The sequence below is a fragment of the Tiliqua scincoides genome, chromosome 12 (assembly GCF_035046505.1).
Source record: "Tiliqua scincoides isolate rTilSci1 chromosome 12, rTilSci1.hap2, whole genome shotgun sequence".
NCBI lineage: Eukaryota > Metazoa > Chordata > Lepidosauria > Squamata > Scincidae > Tiliqua > Tiliqua scincoides.
In genome coordinates this window covers 5,816,177-5,828,418 of record NC_089832.1, presented here as the reverse complement: position 1 = coordinate 5,828,418, position 12,242 = coordinate 5,816,177, and the positions used below count along the sequence as shown (strand labels likewise).

General features: G+C 43.3%; 1 protein-coding gene across 2 annotated transcripts in view; it reads left to right on the top strand.

Moving 5' to 3' along the window:
- The window catches only part of NRK (Nik related kinase), a 126,408-nt gene extending 117,390 nt beyond the window's left edge, over positions 1-9,018 (top strand). For both annotated transcript variants that reach the window (XM_066640015.1, XM_066640014.1), the window contains exon 31: positions 1,043-9,018. In XM_066640015.1, the coding sequence (XP_066496112.1) occupies positions 1,043-1,126 (84 nt within the window). In that variant the 3' untranslated portion in view covers positions 1,127-9,018. The remainder of the gene's footprint in view (positions 1-1,042) is intronic.
- Positions 9,019-12,242: the final 3,224 nt, after the last annotated feature.

Sequence of the window (12,242 nt, the reverse complement as noted above, 5' to 3'; positions counted from 1 at the left end):
TTGTAAACACCAAGACTTATTTGACTGCTGTTCAAACAAAATATTGAACCTTTGATCTGATCCGGAAAGACGGTTCATGGGTTCTTACAGACAAACGAGATGTGAAGTGAAATTTCTTGTTGCATTTCTTGTTTGACTTTTTTAAAAAATGGTGCCCATTTGAAGACCCTGTCTGGATCAGGACTTCCTGTTACAGAGGAAAGGGGAATTTAAACCAGTTTGCTTCCACTGTGTCTTAATGTAGATCACCTCCCTCCAAATCTGCTCTGAGACAGACTCACTGGCACCAGTAGCAATTTCCATTATACTACAAATAGCAGCTCCCTCTCTCTCCCTCTGTGTGTGTGTGTGTTATATTAATATTAGAATCAACATTTATATCTTGTCCTTCTTCCATGTTATTCAGGGCGGTTCATTTTAATCACCCCTGTTTTGTCCTAACAACCATCTTATGAGGTAGTCCAAGAGAGTGAGTATCTGGCCTGAGGTCACTCAGAGCTCAGTCCTATCCAACTTTCCAGCCCTGATGCAGCCCCCATGCAGCCCCAAGGTCAGGGAACAAACTTTCTCTTACCTTAAAACCTTAATGAGGCCACCATGACTGTCCCCCCTGCCCCACTGAAAGATGCAGTTCCTGCCCCTTTGGCATGGCTGCATCAGCACTGGAAAGTTGGATAGAATTGGGCCCTCAGTGAACTTCAGTTGAGTAAAGCTTAGAAGTGAACCCAGATTCTTCCTCACTGACCCTTTTTACCACTCAGATTCTTGTCTGGTTGTTATCCCAAATAAATTCTCTTGAGATTTTGTTTCAGCTGGAACTGTTCAAATTGTGATCTGTTTAAGGAATATTCAGCCTCAAGGGGTAACACTTTATCTTGCTATAATAGAAAAATGTACCTTTGAATTAAAATAAGATTTGGCTTTATATATAAATTCAGCTCTGCCCTACTTTCTTCTTCTTCTTCTTTTGCTCCTCTTGGCATCAAATATCACTAAAATATTTTTATAAATATAAATCCTTTTTTCTTTCTCTCTTCTCTAGGTATTTTTTGCATCTGTTCAGTCTGGTGGCAGCAGTCAAATTTATTTTATGACACTTGGTCAGAACATGCTATTCAATTGGTAAATCAGATTGGAATGAAATATCGTTTGACTTTCCCACTGGATACAAGCTGGATGAAACACAAGCTGGTTACAGAAGTTTGCACATTCTCCTCACAGGGGAACATGAAATACTGTCAGGGCTACGCCTTCCTTCCGCTGTGGATGAGTTCCAATTTTCCTTTCCAGCTATTGCAGATATCTTGCTCATGGTTTACAGTCTGACATTTAATAATCAAAAGACCCATTTAAAAAAAAAAATTAAGGCCAAATATGCAACTGAGTGAAATTCTGCTGTATGACAACCATAGCTGACTATGGGCACAATCCTAACCCAGTCTACTCAGAAGTAAGTCCTATTTTGTTCAGTGGGGCTTACTCTTAGGAAAGTGTGGTTAGGATTGCAGCCTTGGGGCCAAATCCTATTCCACTTTCCAGCGCCTGTGCAGCCGTGCCAACAGGGTACGCACTGTACCCTACAGTAGAGGAACCGTCATAAAGTCCTCTTCCAGGTAAGGGAACATTTGTTCCCTTTCCTCAGGGCTGCATTGCAGTTGCACCGGCACTGGAAATTTGGACAGGATTGGGCCCTTAGCAAGCTGCCTGTCTTGCAAAGTATGCACAGATATGGAGGGGGTTTTTCTGCACAAATTTTGTGATATTATTATTACTATTCTGTTATATGCAGGTAGCTTGATGCTGAATTGGTTTTGTTGACTTTGAAATCCCTCTCCTGTCAGCTGCACCTGTCATTGTCCTTGATAAATAGCAGCATTTACTTCTTAGCAATGAAGTTCAGCACACTGTGATGCTCTTGTGCAGTTTGTGTTCCTTTTCAACTACGCAGCAGAGCCTTCCAGACAAGTGTGGCTGCTTGGGGTCCTGTGGGACCCTAATTTGTCCAACAGGTTGCAAAATCTTGAATACTTAAAGACTGTTTCCCCCCCCCCCCCCGACTGCTAACATTTTCACCATATAATGTATTTCTAAGGATGTTTTAACTAGCAAAACAGTACATTGTTTGAGGGCAGGGAGTGCTTGTCGACAGATCCTGCCACTCTTATTCATGCAAGCAGTGTTCAAATGAGGGCCAACTTGCATAAAACCAGGATGACGTTTTTTTCTGTTTTACAGCTCTTATATCTGCTGATCCAACTGAAAACTTCTATTTATATTTAGGCTTGTAAATATGTTCTTTTGCTGTCTTTAAGAGACATATTCTTTAATATAGCTCAGGGGTGTCCTAACATTTTGGAAGGAGGGTCACATCATCTCTCCGACACTGTGTCAGGGGCCAGGGGAAAAAAGAATTAATTTACATTTAAAATTTGAATAAATTTACATAAATGAATATATTAGAGATGGAACTTATATGAATGAATGAAAAGTCTTGCAGTAGCTCAAGGCCTTGCACAAAGCAAGGCTGGCCTTTCCTTTGCTGCCAATGCTGCATCACAGAGGTGAAACAGCAAGTAGTGGAGGGAGCCCTCATCCCACAGCTCACACAAGAGGTTGAACAGTCGCCCTCAAGCTGAGAGCCGTTGCATCAGGCCAGCACGGGCTGCAGCAAAACTCTGGAGGGCCAGATGCTCATTGGAGACTGGGGGCTCCCTGAGGGCCGGATTGGAAGTCCCCGAGGGCCACAAGTGGCCCCCGGGCCGGGGTTTGGGCACCCGCGATATAGCTATAGAAACAACCCAAAGAGATGCAGTGCATAATTCATCAGGACGTTCTTGTTGAAATAGGGACAGCACCCGTTATTTTCTGTTGGGTTTACATGGGAGGAGTTTTCAGTGTGTTGTGCCCAATAATTTTTTTCCAACAATAATTCCTTTTGGGCATTTTATATGACTCACATTTGAGCAATATGCATGCCCTCTAGTGATATATTGGTGGTGTTTTTCCGCCACAAAAATCAGTTCTCAGGGGTTTATATTTAGGGTTGAACTTTCAGGTTTACATGTACAATCATGGCTTAGCTAAAGTTTGTACAATGCTTTGGGAAAATGTAAAGCACTATACAAAGCATTTCATAGTATGGGTATATCAGAAGTGAAAACAAGACAAGAGAGATGTATAGCAATCTATATTTGGAAGCCAGGCTGGGTTGGGGGTGGGGGTGATATTAAATGCAATATTTAAGAAAAAAGTATTAACTTCAGCATGAAATGCACCACATCAGATTTTGCAGCTTAGAGATTTGCCAATTTTGCTGTTGCAGAACTGTTCAGAAGAACTAGGCAGAACTGGGACAATTGTTTGGGAAAAGATTTGACATTTTAGTTCAGGCCTAGTGGATATGAATTCCAAGGTTTAGGAGAATGGAATACTCTGGTTAGGTGGAGCTCTGGCCATCTGGGAAGTTTATTTTAAAAGTGTAGTCATTAATATTCAGCGTATGTATATTAGGAGCACAAAGTTTCATCAACTGTAATCTTCTTTATCATACTTAACAAGAAAGAGCAACCAAGGACAGCTGTTCAAGTCTTGAAAGAATTGCTTTAGTGGAATCATCTTAAAGTGATACAAGTTTATTTCTTCCATTTGTTTTACAATGTGAGAGGAATCTAGAGTCACAGCTGAGATCTTGACTTTTCACAGTTACTGCAAACATTTGCATCCATTCTTGTTCTGCAGTCTCATTCCACACATTCTCCTGAATTAGTGTGCTTGAGGAAAGCCATTTTGAGGCCCTTTGATCGCCAGGATTCCAAGAATGTTCAAGAATGAATACTGTAAAGAATTTTTTTGGTATTCCACAGGTTTGTTGGTGTTCATATTCTTGTAGCAACTATTCATTCTTGAACAAAATCCAGTCTAACCTACTGCTACTGAGCATTGCTGACAGGGTATCATATTCTTAGAATTGGATGTTGTAGGCCAGCGTTTCTGAACCAGTGGTACTCATACCACTGGTGGTACTTGAGAGATGGTGTCTGGTGGTATGTGTGGGACCCCCAGATCTCCACCATCTGGCAGTGAGACCAGCAACACAATGCAACAAGCAGCAGTAGGACTCAGCTTGGCAGGCAGATCTTTAGCGTGAACTTTGCGCATGCTCGAAAAAGCCCTCCTGTTTGCCATGTCTGGCCTCCCAATCTGGAAGTAACTGGTGATGACATAATCACCAGTTACTTCTGGTGGTACTTCCAATCACTGGCATAGCTGGGGGGCGGCGCATTAAGTTTTGCAGGGAGCCTCCCTGCAGTGTGCAAACAGCTGCTCCCCCTCCCCCGGAAGCCATTCACCTCCGTTCCCCCCCCCCACATGGCTCCAAAGGGGAGGGGAGGAGAGGAGCTGCTTGCACGCTGCAGGGAGGCTCCCTGCAAAACTTAGTGCTCCACCCCCCCTCTAGCTATGCCAGTGTTTCCAGTAGGTGGACTATGCAAAGTGGTACAGTGGAAGACGAATGTTGAGAAACGCTGTTATAGATTGCATTGTTAGAATGTCCTAACAATGTTTTCAGTATTACCTAAAAGGCATAAATGACACTTTGGTTTGTTATGTGGTTTCATGGCTTGATATCAGTATCCCATAAACATTTGGTTGTTAGTGAACAGTTGTTTCAAGTTGGATGGCTATCTGTAGGCTACTTTCAGTCTTCTACTTGCTGCATCTCTCCTCACTTTTAATAGGTCACTTCTATTTTGTTGCAGTGCCTTTAACTTAGAGTTGCACGTAACAACCGGAGAGTCTTGTTCTTTATGTGGTTTATTTTATGCAAGTTTGCCCACTATGGTAATTAGGTAGTCAAGAAAGCTTGTCTTAAGAACTTCTAGGTGTTTGTCAGGGTCACTTGGATGTGAACAGATATGGTTGTATCCCTAGTCTGACGGTACATGTATAGTAGTCAGTTGGTTCTGTATAACATGGCCTTTAAGTCTGTCATAACTGTGTTATACGGAAAGTTGATGTGTTGTGTGTAATAGGTCAAGTGCAGGTTGATCATTGGATAGAAGGTAGAGGAAAAACTTGGTGGGGTTTCTTATGAGGAGTATGTCATGCCTGAAACATTTCAGTAGAGTTAAAAGGTAGCCAATCAGGAAACATTCAAGGATATGCTGACATATTGCACTGCAATTAATTATTATTTACTTTGTTTTTATCCCTCTTTTCTCCCCATTTTGGAGTGGGATCCATGGTGCTCAACCTCCAGCTCCATCCCTAACCTTCATCAACAAATACTAGCCAACCTCTAACTGCAGGTGGCTCCCAGCAAAGACTGACCAAAGTAGCTGGGTTTCTCAAAATATCATAACCAGTGGCTAAAAAAAAATCACACTATGGAAGTGGACAGTTGCAGGGAACACAAGAATCCATTGTTTGAGTTGCCGGTACTTTTAAGATGTGGTGAAAAGCACAGACTAGGGATTCATGATCTCCATGACCTCTCTCAGATTAAAATTCTGTGTCTTTTCAACAACAAAAAAAGTTTCAGTCATTTCCATGCAAGAGGGTGGGCAAGCAGAGATGAGGGTGGACAGAGACAGCTGCACTGTGTTCCTTCCAACCACCAACCTCTAGTTAGATCAAGAACTTAAGAATAAACTGACCTTTTTACTTGGCAAACTCACCATTTTTCTGAGATCCACTCAGGGACTGTGGACCTTCATTCTCTTTGACACATAAACCAAAGATTGTGTGAGCATGGAAATGGACAACCTGCAACATTTCCTGAGGAAAATGCCAGGTGAAGTACTTTGACACAATAATTGAGGGAGGACCTTGGACAGTTGCTGTTTGTGACATTTGGCTTAATGAGGGACAATCACGTATTTCATGAGTTCTCATTTGTCTCAAAATAGATAATGAGCTGAAAATTTGTACCCAGTTTCCATTTTTATTTTTTTGGAAATTGCCCTGGGAAGTTATACCAAAAAGGGGGGGTGAGAGAAAAAGTAAACTTTGACAGCTAATCAAAAGCAGCAGACCTCTAACTCTCCCTTTAGATGAACACGTATATTTAGGGCACAATCCTAACCCCTTATGTCAATTCTTTCCACAGGTGCCAATGGGACATGTGCTGCATCCTGCATTTGGGTGTCACTTATGGAGGCCTCCTCAAAGTAATGGAATGTTTGTTCCCTTATCCCAGAGGTGCATTGCCCTTATGTCAGTGCTGGAAAGCACTGGCATAAGGGGTTAGGATTGTGCCCTTAATTGAACACTCTTGCCAAGCTAATTGCTTGGTTGAAAATTCTGTATGTTTGTGAAGAGCACAGAAATCAATGTGGCACTGTGTGGGCCCAAAGAATCTGTTTGCATACTGTCAATTTCAGAAACAGCATTTGCAAGTGATCCTGGGATTTTGCAGCAGATAATATTGAACTGCTGTACTTTCTCCTTTTTTTAAGCACTTCAGTCACTGAAGAGGAGGTTGCAAATAAGTCAAGTGTGTAATTCTACTCTCTTTTTAAGTGCTCAAGTGAAAAGAAAAAGGAAACTTTAAGTAACTTTACATAATTGTTTCTAAGTGGTATGAGCATTTTGAGGGATCCAGATATATGCAGAAAAATAGTGCCTCCACTTTGAACCTACCTTGTTAAGGGGTTGTAAAGCATAAATCAAAGCATTTGATCCAACCAGTGGTATTGCCATCTTGTATTCAAGAGTATTTTCCTGCTAATTTAGGGGATGCTATCTCACTTTGCTTTCATTTTCACCTGTGTAATTTTTATAGCAGAATTTCCTGACACACTGATCTCAAAATGTAGCAACTTGTATTGAAATTTGTATCATCCAGAACCTTGAAGGGTGAGCTACAAGGTACAAATAATTGTTCCAAAAGTGATCCTGCCAAAGTGCCACTCCTTATAAAGGTGTAACTCAGGGGTGCTCACACTTTTTTGGCTCGAGAGCTACTTTGAAACCCAGCAAGGCCCGGAGATCTACCAGAGTTTTTTTACAATGTTCGCGCCATCATAACATATAACATTTATGTGTACAATGTATGTTGGTGTACCTTGAGCCCCACTGAGTATAACAGGACTTACTCCTGACTAGACATGCCTAGGATTAGGCTGTGAGGCTGCAATCCTAGCCACACTTACCTGGGAGTAAGCCCCATTGAGTACAATGGGCCTTACTCCCGGCGTTTCCTCCCAGAGGCACCTGAAGGGGCGGTCGGCACTCCGCGATCTACTGGTAGATCGCGATCCACCTATTGAGCACCCCTGGTGTAACTTTCTAATAACCTTCTGGCCTATTAACCTTGGTTTGCAAGGTCTTTGTTTGCTGAGCTGCATTTCTATACATCTGTTGAAAGTTTAAGGACCTGGAACTTAGGAGCCGCAACCCCTGTGCAATTTTTCCATCTACAGTTGTTGTGCCGTGCTAAAACATGCAAAAATAAAAAAAAATTTAAAGACCTGATTTACTCTCCTTAGGGTAAATCCTAACCAATATTTCAGGACTGACCTAGTTGCAATGCAGGCCCAAGGTAAGGTAACAAACATGCCCTGAACTTGAGGAGGCCCCCTTGACTGCCTCCTACTGCAGGTTGCAGTGCACACCACATTGGCACAGCTCCGTCAGTGCTGAAAAGCAGGTTAGGATTGCACCCTTAAGCTGCAGTACCTGGGAGTAGTTCTCATTCACCTGATGGGGACTGCCTTCTAAGTAGACCTGTGTAGGATTGGGCTGCTAATCACCCTAATCATGAGTATGAAAAGGTTACCACTATCTAATATTTGAAATGTGAATCACAGACATCTGGGGCTGTTTTCCTCTGACAGCCAATGTGGCTAAGCTGTTCACTAGTCTCAGTTTGCAGAATACTTTGGTTATGTCCAGACTTTCCAGTTATCCCTTTTTGGCATAGAACTAATACAGCAATGTGATTGTAATCCTGGTTCATCGATACTACAGGTAAAACTAGGGAATGATAATTATTCTGGATTAATTAATGCAAAGCAAAAATGCATACTTTTGTATGAAAATCTATAGTGCAGTTGCCAGATATAAATGGACCGTTTTAATATTATTTGTCAGAGGGATACATAACCTTGGTAGTGAAGAATTTGTTTTATCATTCCTATGCATACCTGATTGGGGGCCCAATCCTATCCAATTTTCCAGCACTGGTGCAGCCCCAAGGTAAGGGAACAAATGTTCCCATGCCTTAAGGGGGCCTCTGTGACTGCTGCCCCACCAAAAGATGAAGTGCATGCCCCATTGGCACAGCTGCACCGGCACTGGACAATTGGATAGGATTGGGCCCTAAATTCTCAAATGATTGAGAAGTTTTACTGTAGGTAAGCCTGCTTGCAATAGTTAGAGAATGCAGGATTGAGAAGTGCAGCAAAGATGTGGAGAGCAAGAGGAAAGACAGTGTTCAAAGAGAGTCAAGAAGATGAATGTTGCAGAAGAGGAGAAAGTAGGAAACAGACAGTAGGTTAAAGTAAGGAAATAGAGGATGGGTAAATCAGAACAGTTGCTGGGCCTGGAAAAATGGGGAACTGAGAATATTCATCAAATGAAGGAGAAACCCTTGTGCTCCAAAGATGACATGAATAATTTTATATGACTATTCAGAGACTGGCAAGAAAAGGTATAACAAGAGTGCACAAATAAATATTATTTGTCTTGTTATGAAGGACTTTTTGATTTAATTTGCATCTGTACTTTTGTTCTTTTTGTATACATTTTTTAAAAGTGGTGAAATATTGCACTGGTCCTTTGATTCTAAATAAAATGTCTAGGGGGAGAATGAATTTATCAGTGAAAAATCCTCCAACACTGATAGCCAGAATTCCTGTAGCTGGTTTCTGCTACATAAATTCTCCCATATTTTCAATTTACTATTTGTTTTTAAATGAAAGCAATAAATAATGCACTTAATAGTTACTTTGCAAGGTGTGGTGTTTTGGCCATACTTGTAAATTTTAACAATGGGAACAATAAATGCTATGCACTGTACATCATCAGGATTTTTTTTTCATTATTGTAATTGTTCTTTAATGTCCAAATTGTATATTTGAACAGCAAAAATAAAGCAATATTCTGCAAAAAACAAACAAACAAACAAAAACTTTTGTCATTATATTCCCTTATGTTGGTAATAACTAATACAAACAGATTCTAAGGTATTTGTTTTAGTAGGTGGATACATGGTCAAAGTTGTATAGAACCAGGCACGTTTGGCATTAAATTGATGCTAATTTAATTTAGGCTACAATCCTGTGCACACTTACCTAGGAGTAAGAGCCAGTGGTTAGAGGTATTTGTTTCTTGTTAAGAAAGGATTATAGCCTAACAGCCCAATCCTATCCACACTTTCCTGGGAGTAAGCCCCCATTGACTCTGATCACTTCATCCATTTTTGGGATTTCTCTATCTTTCCATCTTTGAGCCCACACTATTCTTGCTGCTATTACCGTATACGTCACAATATATTTCACCTTTTTATCTATAATCTATAACCTTTTTATCTTATCATTATATTCAATAAAAGCAATTCTGGTTTAAATAATATTGTCTTTTGAGTTATTTTAGCCCTATTGACTCTAATGGGTCTTGCTTCTGAGTAGACATGCATAGGATTGGGCTGTAAGAGTCTTACTGAACTCAGTGGGCTTACTCCTGAGTAAAACAAATAACATTTTCAAACACCTCTACCTATGGTGGGAGAGAGCATGTGTGTAGCATAGAATTCTACAGGTTAATTCTGCATTGTGTGGAAAAAGTACCTTCTCTTCTCTATCCAGTCAGTCTAATGGGATGACCTCTGTATTTTAGTAATATAGAGAAAAAGTCCCTCTGCTTTCTCCACACCTAGTATAATTGTATACATCTGTTGTGTTCTCTCATGAACATCCCCTCTGAAAAAATATTCTCCATATGATACACAGGTCTGTCACATATATGCACAAAGGTTCAACTGTGGGCGTTGTTGATTTAAAGCACAACAAATGGTACTATGGCACACTGCTGGAATGCTATAAAAATATTATGCATATTTGTATGCTGAACGATATAAGGAAGGCACAATATAGTTTAGAAGTATAGCTCATCTTCTACAGTTCCCAGATGAAACTTGGCATTTTAATTTGATCTCTCTGTTGGGGAGGAGAGCGAACCCACTTCTACAAAAATAAAATTGCTCTGCAGTAAAATTGCTTCTCCGAGAAATATCGCAAGAATCAGTTTACAAGCTCAGATGCTGTACTTATACAACTGTATTTAAGTGAAACATGAACAAACCTACAATCTGTATCAAAGCACTCTTCTCTATGGATCCTGTAAACTAAGCCATAAATCAAGTTGCCACATAACCAAAGTGATAGATATCCTGGAGATATCCTCCCACCTTGGCCAAAGTGCTATTCCTGGTGCAAGCTACTTAGCAAAGCAACCACGTGTGCTTTGAGGTGAGCGCCTCAAAGAGGCTGGGTGAACAAAATCACTGAGAACACAATGGGAATAGAAGTAGTGAGGACAGCCGTGTGTTATGCAATGCAGGTGATGGTATCTTGCCTTGTGCTTGTGCTTGTGTTTGTGCTAATGCTTGTGCTAATAAGCGTGTGTGTGTGTCTAGCTGTGTGTGTGTAGCTGTGTGTCTCATAGAGCCAGGGTGATGTAGTGGTTTGGGAGGTGGATGATCCAGGTTCAAATCCCCCCTCAGCCACGAAGCTTCCTGGGTGACCTTGGTTCAGTCACTTTCTCTCAGCCTCGCCTACCTCACAGGCTTGTTGTGCAAACAAAGGGAGGGGAGCAACTGTGTCTACCACCCTGAGCTCTTTGGAGGAAGGGCAGTATAAAATTTGAAAAATATACACACACATCTATGTATCTGTGTGTATTATGTATATGTGTATATATATTTGTGTGTATTGTGTGTGTGTATCTATATATCTGTATGAATTACATATGTGTATTATATAGAGAAGTCCCTCCTGCCATTGTCAAAAGTCTTCCCCATAGGACCCCCATCACAGTCTGAGCCACCCTAAAGCTCTGCAGACTCTTCCCCTTTCTCCAGTCCTCCAAGCCTCAGAGCAGAAGAGTGGGGGATGCGCTCTAGGCTAGAGCGTCCCCCTGACTCTCTTGCCTCTTCCGGTAGGGAGGTCGCTTCAGCTGTGGTAACGGCCAGCGGCTTAGAGCCCCCGTCAGACCGAAGAGAGGACGCTGCGCCGCCCGTCCGACAGAGACCCGCCCCCTCCCCGCTTCGGAGTCCCCCTCAGAAGAGAAAACCCGCCTAAAGTGAAGCCCCGCCTCCACCGCGCGCCCATTGGCCAGCACCGCGGAGTTTTCGCCTTGTCCGGCACGTCAATCAATTGCGCCTGGCCCCGCCCCTTTTCTTCTGATTGGACGGTTCGAAACGGCGCGTCCGTTCCTTTCCTCGTCCTGCCCACTGTTAATGGCGGTGGCTGCTGTCGCCGTGGTGGGCAGCGGAAGCGCGACGTCCGCTCGCTGAGGGGTGGGGGGCGCCTCCTGGTCTCCCTTCCCGCCTTTCCCCGACCCTCATAGCGTCCTTCAGGACTTAGTCTTCGGGGGGCAGGAGTAAGGCAAGGCATTGTGGGAAACAGGGAGAGTGGGGGAGGGGCAGCTGTGGGGTGAGACCACCCAGGGTGGGGGAGGGGCAGGAGTGAGGGCCTAGCAGTGCATTGTGGGAAACAGGGAGAGTGGGGGAGGGGCAGCTGTGGGGTGAGACTACCCAGGGTGGGGGAGGGGCAGGAGTGAGGGCCTAGCAGTGCATTGTGGGAAACAGGGAGAGTGGGGGAGGGGCAGCTGTGGGGTGAGACCACCCAGGGTGGGGGAGGGGCAGTAATAAGGGCCCACCAGTGCATTGTGGGAAACAAGATTGGTAGGGGGAGGGGTAACTATGGAGGTTGAGACCACCCAGGTCTCAACCTCCGCAGGGGGGAAGGGCAGGAGTGAAGACCACAGCAGTGCAAGGCATTGTGGGAAACAATGCTAGTGGGAGAGGGGCAGCTGTGGGGTTGAGACCACCCAGGGTGGGGCAGGGGCAGCAGTGAGGGTGACAGCAGTGCAAGGCATTGTGAGAAACAGAGGAAGTGGGGGTGGGGTGTCTGTTGAGGGTGAGACCACCCAGGGAGGGGGAGGGGCAGGAATAAAGACCACAGCAGTGCATTGTGGGAAACAAGGGCAGTGGGGGTGAGGGGTATCTGTGGTGGGTGAGA